The 21303-nt window shown below is 39.0% G+C and overlaps 1 protein-coding gene across 3 annotated transcripts; it reads right to left on the bottom strand.

Annotated features, from left to right (window-relative positions):
• Nucleotides 1-794: 794 nt before the first annotated feature.
• golim4 (golgi integral membrane protein 4) lies at nucleotides 795-19630 on the bottom strand. 3 transcript variants are annotated; one of them, XM_023351526.1, is made up of 17 exons: nucleotides 18981-19630; nucleotides 10268-10342; nucleotides 10143-10192; nucleotides 9957-10010; nucleotides 9568-9718; nucleotides 8595-8677; nucleotides 8349-8432; nucleotides 6686-6742; nucleotides 6542-6601; nucleotides 6168-6446; nucleotides 4992-5284; nucleotides 4355-4428; nucleotides 3576-3649; nucleotides 3194-3397; nucleotides 3002-3064; nucleotides 2736-2816; nucleotides 795-1837 (listed from the first exon to the last, which is right to left on the bottom strand). In XM_023351526.1, exons 1-17 carry the CDS (start codon nucleotides 19165-19167, stop codon nucleotides 1694-1696), a joined length of 2013 nt encoding a protein of 670 aa, XP_023207294.1. In that variant the 5' UTR covers nucleotides 19168-19630; the 3' UTR covers nucleotides 795-1693. The 3 variants fall into 3 exon arrangements, with proteins under 3 accessions (XP_023207294.1, XP_005805997.1, XP_023207293.1); XM_005805940.3 differs by having other exon boundaries at nucleotides 6542-6742; XM_023351525.1 differs by having other exon boundaries at nucleotides 6542-6742; nucleotides 9957-10007.
• Between the last annotated feature and the right edge of the window lie 1673 nt (nucleotides 19631-21303).

Here is a 21303-nt window from a genome sequence, read left to right as displayed (position 1 = left end):
CGGCTTTACAGTAAACCTTGTAGCTGTATTAGCTCTGATAACCGGTGAGAATCATGCGGGCATTGGTCTCAAGATAGAGTTTGGCTCCAAGCTATCAGCATGTTCAATTTATCCTCTCCTGGTAATTCATCCATGAAATAACTGAGAAACATGGAGGAATGTGAAGAACGTTGGAGGACTCGCTATCTCTGCCATATCTTGTCACTGTCAAAAACACACTTGTGTGTACATGTCCCCATGGCTAGATATTAGCACAGTAATGAGACACCTGTTAGCGTCGCACTGCTTCTCCATCCTCCTGTCCCTGTTGGGGAGAAAAGAGAAATCTGCTGTCTCATAGCTGAAGAGCAATGGTGACAGAAGGAAGGGAAAAGAGCAAAACAAGAAGCTACATGGTGGAGAAGAATTTGATCCGTAGGGATGGCACAGGCAAAGAGGCAGAGAAGAGATGATTTGATTGATTAAGAATGTTTGTGGATGATAAATGTTTATAAAAAGTATAAATATAATTAAACTGAAAGCTGGCTGCACTCCTTGATAAGCCTACCTCAAGTACTCTGCCCCAAACATTTTCATACTGTGAAACAAATTCCATTTACTTGGTTAATGGAGGCACTAATTTGGCAATAAAAACATTTTGTTTTTGCAATTATTCCTAACAACTGAATAGTAATTTGAGTGCTTTGCTAGTTTAGCACAGAAAATTACATTACAGCTTCAAATAAAAAAAACATTTGTGCATAAAAAACAATCAGAAATATTTAAATTTTAAGTGTTTGAGACTTACCCAAAACTTAGAACTTTTAACCTCTTTATTACACACTTCATCAAGATGACAAACAAGGCGTTAAAACAATCAAAAATCCCTTTGTTTTGTATCAAATATAACAGGTGTACAAATTTACAAAAAGGTTCTCTATACAAGGTGAATTTTATTCACACCAGCAGCTGACTGGAAATAAACCTCAGCTCATGCGGCATCCTCACATCTCTTCTTTTATATTAAAATTATTTCCTAAATGTTAAGCGACTAGGATAGACGAGAGGATTCCATGAACGGAAAGGCACATGTCAGTGTGACCCTCAGCACTTAGCGGCTTTGCCACAAATGTCTCTGAGTGGCATTTTACAGGAATATCCAGAGAAAATGCCCCTGCGAGTCACCCTGCTGGAAGCTGGTTAAAGCCTAAATGTCAATCTTCCTCCAGCAGAAGATGAATGTTTTAAAATGTTGCACCATTTAATGATTGTCAGAGTTGTTACTACCAGAAATAAATAATAAAATGTCATTACTCATTGGAATGTGTGATGTCAATGAACATCTAAGCTTTGCAAAAATACAACTGTCTGCAAAAAACATACAAAAGGGGCCTGACAACATTAGAATTACATTGTTGTTTCTTTCCTGAAACACAAACTCAGCATACAGATAAAAAAACAAAAATACATTCTCTTATTCAGAGGAGCAAGGAAACAGAAAAGCAGATTAAGGTAAAAAAATAAAATAAAAATACATAATCATGTATGCAATTTAGCGTTAAAAGTTGTGTCCATTTCCACAGTGTTCAGTGTTTGGATTCCTATGTTCCTGGCACAATTTTCAGATTTTCCGAAGCAAAATTCTGAATGGATGGCTGGTTTTAATTCCTGACTGGCTGCACTAGCAGCACAAAATGCGCCGCAGCTGCTCAGCCTACATTTCTGCTCTTCGATTGGTTCCCTTATCTTGACCGGCTGCATCCTCCTCCACCTCCTCCTCTCCCTCCTCGTAATTTTCTTCCTCGTGCGCTCCATTCTGGTGGTGCTGTTTCTTTCTGGGTCCATCCTGGTTTTTGTTCTGGTCCACATAACAAGCACAGACAAAAGGACTGAGTCACTTAGACATTGTATTTTTGATTTATTAATGATTGTTTTAAAGGTTCAGGGTAATTGACTTGAAGTTGAGAATTAAAACTCCAGTGACATCGGAAATCCAAAAACTTCCAGGGTCAGGCTACTTATGTGTAAATTATTCTATTTAGCAGTGAAACATAAACCTGCCTGTACATACTGTAACTGCCACAAAGAATGGAATAAAACATTGCTACTTTAGCTCCAGGATAAAGAGTCAAAGGGACTAAAATGTCTTTTTCACCGACATTTTAGACTGCTTTTTACAAAAAGCAGTCTAAAAACTCCAGATATGACATTTTCTGACAACATCTGACCAAGAACTCCATTCACTTAGTTTCCTTTCAACGGATAATCCAAGCCCAGGTGAAAACCTGACACCCTGACAAACCCAGCCACTGACTGACCTCATTTACCAGAGCTCACAAGGGCCTGGGTTCAACTTACAGTCACACAACAAAGACGTGTACACACATAGCTGAACACCAGCTAATTCTTCAGCTGCTATTGTATACAAACTAGGGCAGGTTTACATGCACTCCTGATAAATGTGTGTAAAAAAAAAAAGGTATTTAAAATAATCATGTATTGTACAAGGAGACCTCAACACTGCAAAGAAGTAGACACATCCAACCTGTAGTTGAAATGCATTCAAAGGTGCAATGGTGGCACAATAGTTGGAACCTTAACAGGATGGCAATGGAGGCATAAAGAATCTCCCAAGCTCACTGTTACATTATAATGCATTATCATTTGCAGCAAGGGAGAAATAGTTTTCTATCATTATTTTTACAGCTGTTTGGGAATAAAAGACCAGCTTTCAGCTCTTTCCCTACAAAACTCACCTGCTCCGTGTTCTCATTATATGGATCTTCGCCTTCCTCTTCTCCTTCCCTTTTCTCTCCACCAGCTACATCCTCCTGGGCCTTAAGTGAAAATTACTTGGTAAATGTTTTTTGTTAAGAAAATACTTTGAAATATATTTTGAGTTTGGTCAAAGTCCTGTAAATGATGGTTAGAGGTAGTTTGAAACAGACCATGTCAAGTTTTCAACTTTTTTTTTTTTTAATGTATTCAAATGTTGTAAAGCTGTGTTGTGAACCAGAGTTACCTCGTCTTCTTCCTGGTATTGATCATCCAGTGCATCCTCCTGTTGATCTGGGTTTCCAGCCATCTGGAAGCACAAAATAAAAACATAAGCACATCCTCCTGCCCAACGACAGTAGGATTGTTTCCTATCCCAATCCTTTCCCCAGGCGTGGATCCGTTGTCCTCCTCACATCATCCTTGTTCCCGTACTCACCACCAGCTCCTCCTCCATAGCAGGTCGGCCGGGGCCCGGATGAGAGACTATGTGCTGGCCAGGAGCAGCTGGTTCCTCTTCCTCCCCCTCTTCTTCCTCCTCAGCAGCCCTGTGTGCCAGACGCTCGTCCTCAGCCTCCTCAAACTCGTCCTCTCCCTGGTTGTTGGGGTCATCTTCAGGATCTACCTCACCGGCCATGCCGCCCTCCAAAGGAGAATTAAATCAGTTATAGGAAAGACTCAGTGTTTAAAATATGGAGTGAAATAATTAAAAAACAAATCAGACAAATGCTGCATGTCAAAAGTCGCGTTTTTATGAGGTGGGAAAAGAAAAGATGCAGAAGCAGAAGTGATTAACTTAAAGGCTGAGGGTGGACAGTCACCTGATGTGGGGCTGCTATGTGAGCTGGTGGTTTCTCCTCCTGTTCCTCTTCATGTAACATGTGAACGTCTCTCTCTGCCAACAGAGTGAAAACAAGCTGTAAGTACTTTTAAAGGCATAACACAGAAATCATTTCATTCTGGATTTGTACTGTAGTGTAATAATCATTTCTCATAAATATAACCAATTTATGCATAAAAACAAATTAGAAAACAATTTCTAACTCTCTTTTAAGATATTTTGGGGTCTATGATTATTTACTGGCCGTTCAGCTCTGCACCCACTCCAAGTCTTCTTCTCTGTATCAACTTATCCTTATTTTGTAAATCTGCTCTGTATGGTTCCTTTTCACTCTGGAGTTATGGCCTTTGTTCTTATGCAATAAAGCATACAGACATGCTGGGTATGCAGGTGCAAAGAGGGTCACTAGAGATAACAAGCGCCAACAAGCTGCATGAAGCCGAGTAGACCGCAGAAACGCAGAACCAACAGCAGAGGCATTCACTGATATTTAATAAAAAACTGTATATAAATAACATGAGCCTCTAGTTTATTTATGTTGACTGAATCTCTGATTTCAGTTGCAATAACACAGCTAAAGATGGTCAAAACTGAGTGTAAAAGAAAAAGGTTACGAAGGCCTCACATATGTTCATCAGACATATTAATTTATTGAGGGATTATGCAGTGGAGTTCTCTAAAGATTAGAACTATATCCAAAATAACTATATTAGGGATGAAAACTGGATTTGTCCCAGGCATAAGCTTTTCTTGTCTCACCTTCTTCATTAGCAGTGTGACGGTCCTCTTCTCTTGGAACGTCTTCATCCATGTTCTCATACTCCATTCTTTTCCTAACAGAGCAACAATAATGGACATTTAGAAAAGATATCCCCCTTTACCAAGTCACCCCTAAACACAACAATCAAAACCTAGAGACTGAATTGTTTATAATGTCACATTATAACTGTAATTGCAGATTGAGACTCAACTTTAAAGTTTGTTTTCAAATATCTGAACGTTCACTGTAGATTTGTGGAAGATTATACCACAAATAAGGAAAGAAAGAAAAGGAGAGTGGAAGGGAAAAGAAAGAGAGGAAGGACACAACAATTAAACATTGGGATAGGAAATAAAAGTTGGGATATACAAATATTTTTCAAATCCTTATTTTCTTTCTTCAAACTTATGGAGCTGTGGAATATGTTTACATCAACTTCCATACTTCTCCACATGACAACCCTTTTTTTTAAAGAGATCCAGCCTGTCCCACCTTGTCTTAAAACACATTTCTCTGACTGAACAAAAACTGGCTGTACTATCAGTTTACTGACTTGAACTGTTCTTCATGAGAGTAAAACGATGTAAAACTTGTGTGCCTCTTTTTGAAACTTCAAGGCTCAACATTGAACCTGACCTCTGGTGCTCCTCTCTCAGCAGCTGTTCTTTTCTGTCGGCCTCCCTGTTCTGCTGCTCCTCTCGCTCCTTCTCCTCCTTTAGCCGCTGCTCCCTCTCCTTCAGCACCTTCTCTCGCTGCGCCTGCAGCGCTTCCTGTCGCATCTGGATCTGCCTGCGCTCGTTGTCCCTCTGGGCCTCCAGGCGCCGCTGCTCCTGCTGCTGCTCGTAGGCTGACTTCAGGTGGTACACCTGAGCTGGCGCCTGCTGCTGCTGCTGCAGCTGAGCCCCCTGGTGCAGCTCAACATGGTTGTCCTAAGAAACCACAACGAAACAGAAAAGCAGACAGGAGTCGTCCATCTGTCTGAATTGCACACATGCCTCAGTAGGTAAAGGACACATTGCTTTGTCCTTTTACGTGACTTCGTGACTCTACACAGTCTCTGCCAAAACATACACATATGTACCTGTTGCACTTTTTATGCTTTTTTTATTTTATAACATATTTCAAAGTATTTTTTAGAAGATTTTAGGTGATAAATATGTTTAATTTAGGGTTGTTGTCTAGTTGGAAGGGAACCTCTATTCCAGTCTCAAGCTTCTGACAAGTTGTACCTTTTCTATCTGCCATAAATAACGGCATCCCACAGTATGATACTGCCACTGCCATGTTTCACCCATGGTGATCTTATATTCAGTCATGTGTAGTGTTGGTTTGTTGAATTAATCCACTCCACCTCATTACAGAATACACGTGAACAAGTGAAAAGCCGAGCCCTTTCTGCTTGACTTAACGTCAGTTCAGTGCAGAGATGATTTGGATTAACTGATTAATAACTGGATTGTAAAAAAAACATCCAGTTTTTTACAATCCAGTAAAAAAATCTGTTTTTTTTCTTCCCCAGATTTTGAACCGAGTAGAGCTAAAACTATGCCACTTTATGAGTTCTGATTGGAACAGATCTACAGACAGATGTATTTTATTTTCCTTAATTGCTGCTCTGAATATGTTGTTCCTTCAGCAAATGGCCTCTCTTTGAGTCTGTATACTCCAGTTAACAATTAATTAATTACTAAATTAGTTGGCGATTATTTCAGCAATCGATTAATCCAATTAATCGTTTCTAAAATCAATAACTTTGAGAAGTAAAAATGTGCCCAATCCTTTAATTGTGAGTAGCTGTGAACTGGTTTCTACCAGCTGTGGCTGCCGTCTCTGTCTGTCCAACGCGTTCTCATCAGGCTGCTCTTCCTCCCTCTCCTCCTCCTCCATCTGCTCTTCATGCGCCTGGTCCAGGTCCTCCTCCAGCTTCTGAGGCTGTCCTGCTTGAGCCATCTCCTCCTCTGCCAGCTCCCTCTTCCTCTCAGCCTCTCCCTCTCTGTCCTCATCCCTCTCAGACAGGCCGGGCTGGGACACAGCAGGGTGGGAATTGACGTCAGACTGGGCGTTGGCCTCCTTCTCTTCCTGATTATCCAACTTAAAGGGAAGCAGCAGGAAGATAATGAAGAGTATTTGTATATTCAGAGCAGCTTTATCAAGATTTATTCATCAAACGAGAATTCCCTCATTACCCTTGACTCGGTGTCCCAGTGGGGGCGCTGTTCTCCCTGAGCGCGTGTCTCTTTAGCAGCCTGCTGGGATTGGTGAACATGGGACTCGGCTGTTACTGCGGCTGCATGCAGCTGCTGAGCAATAGAGTTTGGATCGGGTCGTACCCGGTTTGGTTCCCGGTTCAAAGTCTCTTTGAACTGCTTGTATTCATCCACCTGGGCCTAAAGAGACAAAACATTAACAGAAGAAAAGCTGAGATATTGGAAAACTGTGCAACTATTAAAAAAGTAGTAATAATCCAAAAACAGGTCAGTAATCAGTGTCCAACACATGATTAATAATCGCTTAAGTTCATTATCAGTCCGATTGTAGAAAATAGGTACAAGCAATGTCTACAGGGAAACTTATATATTTACTTGTACATTAATGGATTTGTTTTTCCATTTAATGTAAAAAAGATAAACTTTCAGACACATTCAGCAGATAACAAGAAGGCTGAAGGGTTCATAGCATTTTACATATGTCTGAATCAAGATGGTTCCATTCTCTAGAATGTAGACACACAGATACTTTGGTAATGCTAACAGTGCTAACCATTGCTAACCACTAAGAGCCAAAAGAAAGATTAAAAGCGCAATGTTGTAAACATTGCGTCTTTGTTTTACAAGCACAAAACCTTATTTTTGTGCTTGTAAAAGCACAAAGCTTTACAGGAATGGACATCAAAAATGTACCTCATAATTTTTTACTTCTACTGAATAAAAATTATTTTATTTTGAATTATAAACTTAATTAGAGGTTTATAATTCAATGATTTTTTTTTTTGGCATTCACTGCAATGACAACATAAGAGATAACTAAAAGTATAACAAAACTCAACATGGTGTTTTTGGCTAGAAATGTATTACTACATGAAATTCGGGGCACTGCAAAAATATATTGTGTTCTAAATATGAACTTTGCCTTTCGTCAATTAAATAACTGCTGTTGCAATATAGTTTATTCTTCTCACTTTTTTCTCTTGATAAATGATACAGAATCATGCATAACTTTTTTCCCCATGTAGTATTTAGTTTTAAACAGAATCAGAATTTACAAGGAAATGCCAAGTTATATCATTTATATGCAGCTAGAATCACTGCGTGAGCCTCCAACTCAATATCCACTTCATTTGCATAATGAAGCACTAAAACATCATGAAATATTTTTAGTTAACAACTTCCTTTTAGGAAAAGGTAACACTATCATTTTGAAGTCAAAATAGAGTGCTCTCCCTCTGGAAACCCACATGCATATGCTTGACCAGAACAGTGAGATTAAGTCCAAAAAATCTTCTTTAATTCCTTAATTTGTGCCCCATTGTTTCATTTCCCCTCCACGTTTTATTACAGATCTCCATCCGATTGGCTTCAGCACGTTTTAGATTAACTGTTTTGACCCAAACCCCCTGCAGCGGAGAGGATGTGTTCAACCAGAAGCACTAATGGAGAGCCATAAAATCGATTAACGAATCCTAACAGGCAGGAAGAGCAGCAAGGAAAAAAGAAAAAAAAAAAAAAGAGGAGAGTTTTTGAATATCCATCTTTACAGGTTCAATATAGTACAGGGTCATTTACCTTGTAGGTTTTCTAGAAAAAAAAACTAAGCTTCAAGGACATATTAGTGGAACTAGATGAAGATAAATTAATTAAAGTCATCATGAAAACCTTTCCCTGGAGCTTACATGGCGTACCTTCAGGACACATGGGTAAGAACATATCCTCAGTGTTAGTCTGCTCGGGTGTTATGTGACTGGTAAACAACAGGACTGTATCACGGCTTTCCCACCTGAGCTGCAGCTAGCGCACTCTTGTGGTCCTCTAGGGTCAGTGCAAGCTGGTCGTGGACGGCCTTCAGGTTCTGATGCTTGAGCTGAACACAGAGCAGAACCGATGCATTTAGAGCCAAGCAGACTCTGCAGTGATGTCAGCATATTTTTAGTGCAAGAGAAAATGCTGACAGCCAGGCGAGATATTTACTTATTGTGTAATTAGAGCGAGCAATCTTAAACATCAACTGTTGGGTCCTCCTCACCTGGGCATCCTGTAGCTGGGTGTGAATCTCATGGTGGGCTTTCCTCAGTTGTTTATTTTCTTCTCTCAGGTTATAAACATGCTCTGTTAGAAACAGCACACACATTACTTTTCTATACATAGACATAGAGACAAAGAGATCTCTGGCCCATCTTATTGCATATTTCAATGAATTGGGCGTAAAGTTAGAAGCATGTATGGGAAATGTGAGATTCTGTGATAGAGGATGAGTGGTGTCATGTAAAATACTGTCGTTCTCAACTACCAAAACCGACTTGACCGACGCTTCTACTATGACTTCTGGTGTTATTTAAAGCAAAATGTAATAGCAAGATTTTAAACTGAAAACCCTGAACATCTCACTCTGCTTTAGAAGAAATTTGACAGTGTGCCATATTTAGTTAGTCCCATCACGTAAGTGACGCTTTGGTGTAAAAACGTTCTGAGATCTCACTAAAGTCAGGAGCTAAGGGATTCACACATTACTTAACTTTATACTGTCTAACGAGAAATTGTTTAAAATTTCATGAAGACAAAAGTTATATAACTAGGAATAAACTAATTGGGAGCAAAATTCATTTATCTTTGTAAAATTCACCTGCTGTGCATTCAACATTTTTTCCTCTTTCCCTTTGCAAATTTTACCTTGCTACAAATACCAAATAAATGTTTTTTTTTTGTTTTTTTTTTTTTTTACAAACAACTCAATAAAGAAAATAAGATGTTCACCTGAAAACTACTTTAGCATGTAGTTTGTGTTTATTCTATGTTCAGGACTAGGTTTGTTTATTAAAATAACTTTAAATAAATGTTAATATGATATCATATCTACATTGTAATCTAGAATCAGCTGAAGTAATTGTTGTTTTTTCTAATTTAACCAGTTAGATTATGTTCCGGAATCTTGTTTGAAACTTTTTCATGTTAAAAACCATTGCTCTGTGGTATTTCTAGTCACATGAAACCATCATTACCTTTAAGTTGGGAGACCTCCACCTCTTTGGCTTGCTGCAGTTTATTGTAGCGATCTCTGTGTTCGTCCAGCAGCCGGCTGTGGTCCTCGCCTTGCACTTGGTGCTGCTCGTTTAGCTCGTAGTACTGCCTCTTCAGCTCGTCATGCTGATTCTGACAGAAATAAAATACTTTCATCACCGTGCAGCTTTCCTAGGCTACAAATACACCAATTGTACATGAAAATCAGAGGAGATGGGACAAGTAATATAAAAATTTAGGACTATTTGCATACTTGCACAATAGGAAAATGTCTGGGTAAAGTATGCAAATATATGTTTTCAAAGACATTTGCATACTTTGCACCAAGCGGGGTGAATCAGAGGGCATCTACGTTTCTATTCATTCTAACCTTTAGCATCTGATGCTGCACCTGTAAGGAGTTGAGTTTGCTGTTGGCATCCTGCTGTTTAAAACACAAGAAGCAAGATTACGACATCTTCCGTTATCCACATACTTTATTATAGTGCAAAATGTTAGCAATGAAGAGCAGAGAATGAGAAACGACAGTCTGAAGAGAGACGGAAAAGAAACCCACCTTCTCTTTGTTCAGAGATTGCTCCGCTTCAAGTTTATAACCAAGGTAATCTAAGGGGGAAAAAATGAGTTAATGTAAACTGCTTTCATTAAAAATAGTAATAAAGAAGTAGATGTCTATCTCACCTTCTTTGGCCTTTTTGTGCTCTAACCTCTCTTTCTGAAGAGACTTCTCCAACCTTGATCGATGCTCATACACCACTAGGTATTAAATAAAAACAACATTAAGATAAAACATAAAAGGAAGATCCAGGTGGAAGAAAAATCAAACGGAGCTACAATCTAAATCTGAACACCATGACAAACCTATGGGCTCCAACACGCTCAAGCATTTGTTTCAGTGGGGCCGACAGAGGCAGGGTGTGACATGACAGCCAGGCGTCATATTTACTTAACCCGGCAGTGACGCCTTACTGCAGAAGAGGAAACCGTCTCAGAGGTGCAGATTCTGAACTACATTGTAGCTGAAGGCCACCGTCTACACAACAGTAAAGGCTTCATGAAGTCTGTTATTCTCTGACAATTTTCTGAAAGAAACTCTGAACTATTTAGTAAATAAACCTTGTATTTCAATGTCGCTTTTTGTTTTGTTATTTAGTCATCCACCGCAAATAAATCCGAATTGAGTAGAATATGAATCATGTCTAAATCCACAGACTCTTCAAAGGAAACGGATAACTTGTTTTTCTAAATAAATGCAATTAAACTTGTTTTGTTGTTTAACCATTACAGTAAAATTATGCAGTTGTGACTTCTTTAATTTAAAAATTAAAAGGAAACCTCCTGCCTGGGCAACAATAAAATACACCAACCGCATAAAGAATTATATCTTTCCAAAAACCGCTACTGCTTAATTAGAATAGAGGTAGGCATCAATCCAGAATTAAAGATGTCAACTTTATTTTGAAAAACTTTTTATAAAGAATTATCCACCCACACTTTTAAGACAAATCACCAGGATCATTGGGAAGATCAGGAGTGACTGCCAGTAACTCAGCTTGAAGATTATTGGGGAAAATGTGTTAACTTTTTCTGAACAAAGCCTGATGTACAATCATATGTTCTTGGGAATACATTGATAAATAAATAATGACTGCAAAAATGGATATAAGCTACAGAAATAGGATTAGTAGAGAAGATGAGTTTTAAGAGGAATGCTTCTAAGTTGCAAAAAAAAAAAGATCTTGCTTGTAGTGATAATTGCAACATTTATGAAAAGAATAGCAGCAGTTGAAACAAAGATTAGGAACATGTTTGAACAGAGAAACCAGAAATATGAGCGGTCTGGAATAAAAAAAAACTTTCATTTATAAATGTGACAGCATGATAATTAATATTATTTGCAATAGAAGCAGAGTGACTGAGGAACCACAAACTTAGCTGACTCAGTTTATGTAGCTGTATGCAGATCCAGATACGGAAAAAGAGGTATAATGCATAAACATCTCAGATTTTTCAAGACCATTTTACTATTCCATACAGTGAGTTGATGCAATACACTCATCAGATTCAGTTTCAATGAAAAGTTCACACTGCACCTCTCTGATGTGGTTCTGCTTTCAGTGCTGAAGGGTTGAGAAATCTACTGTAGCTCAGACTACGAAACTAATCCAGTCTTCATTCTTTGAGTATTTTTGAAACTTGCCCCTCACTGCTGCTGTTTCAGTGTACCTGCAGTGTGAGAACAACAGGGCTCTCTGTAGCGGTGGACCTTTGCTGACCTGCTGCTTTAGATGTGGAAAAGATTGTATTGATTGTATTTGACCTATAGTGTTAAACAGGGAGGTTGAGTATCTGGTGAATCTGTAGGTTTTCCACACACACACATGCACACACACGCAGGCAGCTCACCATTAAGACCGAATACACAGCTGCTGCCTAATGGCTTTCTAAACCAAACATCTATTATTCATGGAATAAGATTTTAAAGTCTTCCCTTTGAACATACACATTGCTTTTTTAAATTGATCTTAGTTTTAGTTTTAATACATTATTATATATTGTAAGCTTCTGAAGCAATCTGAATAACACATGTATTTTTAAAAAAGGAAATAAATAAATCTGACCTCATTTGAGCTCGACTGGTTTTTATAGACTGCTTTTAAAAGCTGCAGCTCCAACAATCCAATAAACCCCATCAGGGAAGGGTCCTGCTGGTTTTTATGTTTCTACTTCTTATTTACTGTCACAATAAGAAGTAGAAACATTTTATTACCTTTATGTTCATAAAGGTAATAAAACATAAATAAAATAGATAAAGTTGCTTTGACTAAACAAAATCTTTTGTTATAGTCTAGATAACGAAAAATCCACCTTGGTCTTAGAATCAGGCATGCCCCAATACAAATGAATAGGCCAATCTCTTTTCTGCTGCTGTCGCTTCAGATGCTGGTTATTTTGTCCGTTTGAAGCTTTGCTAAATGGTGCCATCTGTGCAGGTGCCATCTGTGCAGCTGTTTTTATAGCTTTTAAGAAAAAAAATCTCCACTTTAGAGAATGTCTCAAAATCTATGAACAGAAACTATGTTTGCATCAGAGGCAGAGGTGAAAACACTGCAGAAAATGTTTCAGAAAGTTCCCTTAGTTCTTTATCAATAATTTTCTGTCAGACAAGAAGGTGGGTTGGGCAATAGTGCTATTTATTATTTTTATTTTTCAATCAATGACAAACTGTGTGATTTTGTTTACAAAACCAAAGAAATATTTTTGGAATTGATACTTTTACTGTTTTTCCATTCTTGGTTGAAATAATAATTCATGTCTAAAAATGTGATTAAATGCAGGCGTCAAGTGTTGACAAAATGATGAAAACAAATTTAACGTCCCTGGTTTCCTGAAGTAGCCGAACAGTCAGATTACGCAACATATGAGTTTTTGTGTGTGTGTGTGGGTGGGTGGGTGTGTGAACACAGTGAAACTACATCAGTGAGTTATTTTTACTCGAGGTTATCAGAGAATCTCTTTCCAGTCCATGGCTTGATTGTTCTGATTACATCCTGTTTTGCTACTATGGCTTATGTAACCGAGGTCATTTATTTACTTTTACTTCCATTTGTTCAGGTAAATCTCATTGAGACATAAGGTCTCGTTGTCAAGAGGGATATGTCCTAAATCCAGTTAAAGTTACAGTTAACCATTTTTAAGGTCTGGTTTAAAAATTATTGATTTATCTCTTCTGTAAAATCTGTATAAAACAGAATAAGCTGTAAAACATCTTACTGCACTTTATCTCAAATATATTTACTAAGTACCTATGAGTACTAGTAGACATCTGCGCAAAACGAATGTGATGCAGCCAAGTTTTGAATTTCCTGTTCCTGTGGCATCTGTGGGTGTTTTATTTTAACTCTGCGGTGGTGACTGTTACCCACACATGCAGCACTTCTGTAACCCTCTGAACCCAGAAACAGGAACGGCCAAACAAGAAAAAGGGAAATTTGAACTCATTTGAATTATTATGACTAATTAAAACCCTGAATTTAGTTCTTCTGAAAATGAGATTACACACACAAGACCAATGAAGGAAGGAAAGAAACGTCAACAGACTGAAAAGTATCTTGATGAACTTGAAGATGCCATAACCCTTAAAGCAGATGATGGTGCTTTTGGATGCGTGGGCAGCTGCCAAGTCCTGCTGTAAACTCACATGACCGTCTCTTGCAAAGGGATGCATAAAGTTATCTAAACCAGGACCGGTACCGGTCCACAGGGTGGAAAGTTGATACGTTTTGTCATTTGTGGTCATCAGACTTTGAGAACTGTTTTCTTTTGAAAACCCCTAAGCATTTGTATGTTTTCAGCGGTGTGCCTGATAAGTAGAAAGATTAACTGTGACGAGGGAGCAGGAGGAGCAGCAGATCAGCTGACATGAAGTAGTGAGTGGAGAGTGGGAGAGAAAGCTCCCAGCCTGGCCCAGAGGTCGTCTTGTGTTTATTATTATGCCTCACCACCGGTCCATGGGGGGAAAAAAAAGGTTAGGCACCTCTGCTATGGTAGACAGCTGCACTGACCTTCTACTTGTGAAAAGTTTGGTTTCCCAACTTTTCTTTTTATCTCAGGTAAAATGCTTCTCATGTTATTGCTTCTCTAGGAGAAACTTTCCACAAGGAAAGGGACGGTTTTCACCGATGTCCTGGATACATCTTTGTCTGTTGACTCTTAAAACACTGCCTTCAGTCTACGGCTAGTGAATCTCCAACAAACTCTTGAATGGGCTTTGCTTTGTAATTATTCCAAGACTGAAGGTATCCTTGTTGCTGGTGCAACTGTTGCCTAGAGCAGTTTTTCCATCCACACAACCTTCTGTCAACACTGTGAATGGGACAAGTTTCAGAAGTCTTTCGCATTATTATGTTTACCATAACATCATATTCTGCAATATGTATTTTCTTGGTTTTAGATCATTTCAGGATTTGCAGAGAAACTGACTTTGTAGTTTTAATTGGCTGTAAGTCATAATCAATATAAACAAAATAAATGCAATAAATATCAATGTGTGTGTAATGAATCTACATTTGAACTGACTTATTGGAATAAAGTAACTTCTCGATTATAGCATAATTGATCGAAATGTTTCTATATGTACACATATGAACATTAAAGCGATTTGGAAATTCTTGATACTTGGTGAGCAAAAACTTCAGAAATGTGACTGTAAAGTAACGTTTGACCTAATTTGTTGATATGATTAAAGCTCAAAAATGAACAAATGAGGTCTCCGAGGATGTGAAATCAAAGCGACACATTTTTTCAGAGTGCTTGCTCAATCATTTAAATCAATAACAATTGCCAGCCCAGTGTTGCAAAGGGTAACAGAAAATTAATATGGCTACCTCACAGCCCACAAGCTATGCACATCCACTACATATAGGACGAAGCAACCTTTCACATTTTACAGAAGACATGAATTCCCGGGGCAATGCGATTGGTGGGGTGGCTCATCTTTTCACAATGAAAGTTCCGGTGCGGTTCAAAAAATTGAGCCACAAGGAATTAAGCAACAGCATTGCATTCGAACACTGGCTTTCTGTTTGTGGATACATCTGCTTTACTCTCGCTGTTTAATATCAGCTGAATCCTAATCATCGCCAAGTAGCTAAGAAAAGTCACTTAGCCACTGCTTTACATACACTAAAGTGCACTATTGCCGTCTCCTGTAAGCATAAAACAAAACCCTCCATTCATGAGCATGTATATCGTCTCACAGAGTACAGTAGAGCCTCAGGCTAACTCCATACACAGCCTGCTGAACAAAGCAGTGGGTAATTTAGACAGATGATTTCTGGTTACATGGATTAAAGACTACTGGAGATGACTGGTTCCAAAGCTTGTGTGAGAAACCCAAACGCAGATGTGCCTTTAACCCGTTCTACAAAACTATTTGGTAAACAATTCTCCACCCAGAAAGTTATTTTAAATAAAAAGATGTTGGAATGAAACAAAACCCCAGCCCATGTCAGCACAGCAGAGTGTGTTTATAAGAAGGGAGTAAATGAGTGAGGTTTACTACCGTTGACCCGACTGCGATGATGGAGGGGGAGGGGAAGTAAAAACAGCTCTGCCACTATTATTCTAACCTCAAGTACATTAGTCTACATTTATTGCTGTTTCTCTACAGTAACTAAATTAGGGGTGTCTTTTGGAACAGCCAATCTTTATAACTAATCAAATAACAGTTCCTCATCTCAATCCAATTATGTCTGCGCCATTACCAGTGGCTAAGAGCAGAATAACCGCACTGAAAGCTTGTAAATAGCACTGCTTTTCAGATCATTTAAAATGTTACATTTAAAATTAAAGCAGCCAGATTCTTCCCCTTTATCCGTTTATGATCTCGTAAACAGCTCAACGTTTGTCTGCATGTGGATTTCCAGAAAGGTTAGCGCACTAACAAAAAACAGCAGTGATCAGCAAATCCTTTTCATCCTATAAAGTTCATAAAATCACATCACATTTAATGCTGATCCTGAAGTTGTGTGGTTTGAAAAGGTTATTTAATTACTGACTAATAAGACAGTATTAATTTCTAATATTTTCCCATTTTTTTTCATAGTACAAATAGAGATAGACCAACAGAAAGTAGTACATTCGCTGTCGAAGTGAAATGAAAATGATACAATTACATTTCTGCAAAGTGTGGTGTGCACGTTTCCCCACACAATTAAATTTGCACTTGGTAGAACTACATTTTGCTGCAATTACAGCTGCAAGTCTCTACTAGCTTTGCATAATTATAGACTGAATATTTTGTGAATTCTCCTTCACAGAACAGCAAGTACAGTCAGACTGGGTGGAGAGTCTCTGAGGATACCAATTTTCCGAGTCTTGCAACACATTCCTTATTGGATTTAGGTCTGTACTTTGACTAGGCCATTGTATCGCAGGGACATGTTTGGGTGGAAGCTATTGTCATTGTAGCTCTGGTTGTATGTTTAAAACTTTAAATAACCTGTGTCTGAGAATGTGGCCCACTTTGACCATCCCTGCAATGTGAAGCTGCCACTGAGGTCATGGTGTGTTCAGTGTGCAGTTTATTTTACACATGATCTTCTCAACGCAGACCAACAGGAGAAAGTTTTGTTCACAGTTGACCAGAACACCTTTTTCCATGTTTTCTGTGTTCCATACATGAACACAGATTTATGTATTTATGAGACTTCTTATGGTTTTCTTTCATATATTGCTTTCGTTGGGTCATTTGTCCATAAAGGCCATATTTTTGGATTTGTGCTGTGTGAGAGCAACAGTTGTCAACAGATTTGTCCACCTGATTTGTGGATTCCGGCAGCTTCTCCAGCGTTATCACAGACCTCTTTGATGCTTATCTGATTTACACTCTCCTTGTTTGTCTTGGTAGGTTTGTAGTGGTGTAACACTCTTTTTACGTTTGTATGATAGATTGAACTATCCAGAGCTTGGGATGCTGTTTACCAACGTTTTAAATTTTTCTACAACTTTCTCCCTGATGTCTCTGTTGTGTTTCTTGATCTTCATGAAACTACTTGTTTACTAATGATCTGACAAAATGTAGAAGATTTCAAGTGCTAGGAAAACTTTTGCAAGAAACAATAAATAGCCTTTAACTGATTTCCAGATCACATTTTACATATATTATATTGCATAACATTCAACTATGGCAAAAAATTAGTCACACCCGCTCCCTCAGAGATTGAGATTTAATGTCACTGAAATGTCATCAGGACCCCCATATCGCCCCGGACTTTGAACCAAATAATGCTTATGCCAAAAAGCTCCTGGTTTCAAACACCTGGTATTTCAAACAGCAGATCCCAAATAAGGCTACATCCATACAGCTATTAAATCACTAGACTCATTGCTAAAAAGATTGTTTGTAGGGGTGAACCGATTTATCTGAGCCAATTTCCTTAATTTTGGGAGATCGGTGATTGGCCGATACTTACATCTGAAGCCCAGTTTATCCCTTGATCTAATCTACCTCAGCAAAGGTCTAAAAAATAATAACAATAATTAACCACTGTTCTCTTCTACTCTCCTGTGAGAGAGAATTGACTGACAGGCCGGCCCCCCGGATCGTGTGTGCACTTTTGCAGTTAACAACACTCACTCCACTGTTACCAGCTCAGCGGCTTTCTTGCTATATTTAGCAACATTTAAAAAAAAATAAATGGCTATCAGCCAAAATCGGAGTTGGCAGGCCAGGCTTTAATCGGTGATCAGCCCGGAAACTGCAATCGGTGCACCCCTAACTGTATGGATCAATTCTTTCTACTCTGAAACAAAACATTTACAAATCCATAATCAGATCACTTCTTGGATGCACAACATGTGACAGTATCAGCATCTGGACTCAAGAATTGTTCATTGTTAATGGGACAATGTAGCTAACAAGACTTACTTTGATGTTTTTCTTAATAAAATTGTTTGCTAGAGTTTATAAAGTTAACAGAATGTGCCTAGCGTGGCTCGTTGGCTGGACAGAAGCCAGGTGCAGTGGTCCTGAAACTTGTGCCGCAGCGGTGTTATGGAAAGTGCAGCAACAGTACTTCCCTTTCCTGCTCTAAAGCTGAGGCAACAGCAGATATTCAGAATGACCTGCTGCCTTTTGGACACACAGCTGGGGTACAGATGACCACATGATGATGACAACCAGATGTTTGTGAAGCACCAAATAAAGAAAAGGTTTGAGTTCGCTGAGGTTTGATGTTACTTTCACAGTAGCAGCACAAACAGCAATATTGTCTAACCAAGCATTCTGGAGATTAACCTGTGAGATTAGAAAGTTAAACGAGGTCAAAGACAGGCAGGTTACAGTACTGTTCTGGTCCAGTTTGGCCAAACTGACAACAGCCTCCTTTAAACAGCCGACACTGTGACACCATTCTTACAATAGCATTGCTTTTAATTGAATTCCAACTAGCGCTGGCATTTAAGTCAACCCTGACCTCAACCAATGGGTAAGTACAGTATACCATTGATTCCTGTGGAAGTTTATATTTCTCTTGCATAGAGGATGTGGAATTAAATCTAAAAACTGATTCTCAATGACAATGATTGGAGCCACAATATATTATTAATCAGATTTCATACATTATTCAGTCAATCGTTATGAGTGCAAAGTAAAAAAAAATATATATATTGAACATATTTCTTAATTTGTTTACTGTTTATCTCTGGATGGGATTTACTGGGATCTTATTAAGCCATCTCTAAGATTTGAAAGAGCACTTTTGATGCTCTTTCGTGGTTGGCAATGAATCATTTAAAGTGCTAAAACATTTGTCAGCGAGCATAACAGAGGAAACAAATTGCGGTTTTGTTGTTGAAATCGCTCTTTTTTGCCAATCAGTTCAGTGTTTACCTTGGAGCTGTGCCGAGAGGGACTCCTGGTGCTGTTGGTACTTGAGTGCCGTCGCCTCGGTCCTCCTGAGCTGTTTATGCATCTCATAGGACACGAGTCCCCCGTACATCATCCCGCAGACCACGGTGACCAGCAGCAGGCACTGGAAGATCCGCCGCTGCCTGCGAGAGCACACCCCGTTTCCCATGTTGGACCCGCACCCCTCCCCGCCGTCTGCGCGAGAAAGCCCCGTCTCTGCTGATGGAAACTTCCGACTCAACTTTTTTGCACCCCTCCCAGTCACTCCCCGAGCATTTCCACTCACAAAACTGCACCGCTTTACGTGTAAACAGTTGCTTCGGCATGCATTATTTTAGCCAAGTCAACTCCACTTCAAAGGAGTCGCTCAGATCTTCGCTTCACTTCAAGTCAAAGTCCTGCTCTGCCCAGTTCTGTAATGCAAAACAAGAAATCTCAGTCTTCCCGCTTCAGGGCCGCTACGTTCTCTCCTCTTCCTCCTTCAGACGTCTCCGACGCAGTTCCGTCAAGCTTGCGTTAAAGTTGAGAAATCCGCGTCCAGGTCGAGGCCTCTGAAGTACCTTTAATTTTAGTTACGTGTCAGCCCAGAAGCAGCTTTCCATTAAACTGCTGCTCCAGAGGAAGTCCCTCCTCCAGAGTCACAGATTTCCCCACTCCAGCCCTCACGCTGACTGTCAATTGGCCGCTTCAGAGCTCCATCAAAACCCAACCCGAGGAGCCACAAGTCACTGTTGTGAATTTAATGGATCCTTTTCCATCTTGTACAACTTCAGGTTAAAACAGTGTTCAGTCTTCAAAGTAAAATGTGGATTCAATTAAGATTACCATAAAAAATCTCACTGTCTGACACTAAGACACTAAACTAATTTTGCTTCTGTTGGAGGTATAGCTATATATATATATATGAATATGGTGATGATCAATCAATGTCTTGCCATCCTGCCAGCTCCTCCGTGTCACACAAAGGAGACTGGACAGGCATGCTTTTCCTTGATATAAAAAACAGGGTGGCATAGGCAAGGTTCATAATGAACACAGAGCTCAATCACAATTAATTAAACAGAAAAGTAGACTTCTGTTTGGCTTAAAGATCTAATTTACTAATTGTATTATTGCCAAAACATCAAACAAATGTAACAGTATTGATATAAAAATCTGTCAATAGTTGTTTTTAAAGCAGATTTGACACTCATTCAAATAGTGCTAAAAATAGTCAAGATGTCAAAAAAAAACAACTCAGTACAGGATGAAAATTACTAGACTCCCTCATTGGGAGTCTGGGAGTTTCTGTGCTGGATTTCTGATAATGAAAGTCTGCTTTCAGCTCATGAGTGACCAGTGTAACACATAAACTACTTTAAACTTTCCTGTAGTAGTTACTATGTGGAATCCCTCTATTATAGAATGTACAGTAGTTAGATCTACAGCTGACTGCACATTAAAGTGAAAAACAACAAAGCTGCAGAAGACCCACACATGATATGTTATTTTGTCAGAAGATATGATTGTTTTAGCACTGTTTTAACCACATGTCAGGTTTCTGTTTCACTTACATTCATCTGCTTTTTGTGTGTTTCCCTGTGTAGACAGAAAACTTCAAGAAGATCAAAGGCTTATGCTGGCTGTATTTTATCTTTCTTATTACTATCAATAGATCCCCTGGAGAGAAGCCAATCAAGGATGACAGCATTTCATTTAATTCAAACAGTAGGAAATTTGTCACCCTGTGGTTAACTAAAAATACTATCAAATTACCAGATATCTCATCTTTCTAAGATGCCAAGAAATTGCATTTCTCTGACGCTGTGACTAATTAAAATGTTTCAACATAACCGTTTAAAATTATACTTTCGGTACTGAAATCTAACAAGAAAATGTGTATGAAAACTCAGATATAGGGGGCCTAATACTCTTGTGCCTGTGCAAGGAAAAAGCATGGATGCATGCCTTTGAGCAACATCTTGAAGTATATTTGTACTTTTTAATGTCCATATTTGAATTTACTTTGACTGATTAATATTCACTAATCACAGCTTCAATGACATTTTGTGTGAAGTATTATTTGGAGGACATTTACAAATTACTGGGGCTCCACAGTGGCGGAGTTTCTGCACGGAGTTTGCATGCGTGGATTCTCTCCGGGTACTCCGGCTTCCTCCCACAGTCCAAAAACATGACTGTCAGGTTAATTGGTCTCTCTAAATTCTCCCTACGTGTGAGTGTGCATGGTTGTTCGTCCTATGACAGACTAGCGACTTGTCCGGGGTGTACCCCACCTCTCGCCCGTAACGTTAGCTGGAAATAG

This window comes from Xiphophorus maculatus, chromosome 18 (assembly GCF_002775205.1).
Source record: "Xiphophorus maculatus strain JP 163 A chromosome 18, X_maculatus-5.0-male, whole genome shotgun sequence".
Classification (NCBI taxonomy): domain Eukaryota; kingdom Metazoa; phylum Chordata; class Actinopteri; order Cyprinodontiformes; family Poeciliidae; genus Xiphophorus; species Xiphophorus maculatus.
The sequence above is the reverse complement of the archived record's forward strand: the minus strand, read 5'-3'. Positions and strand labels throughout refer to the sequence as shown.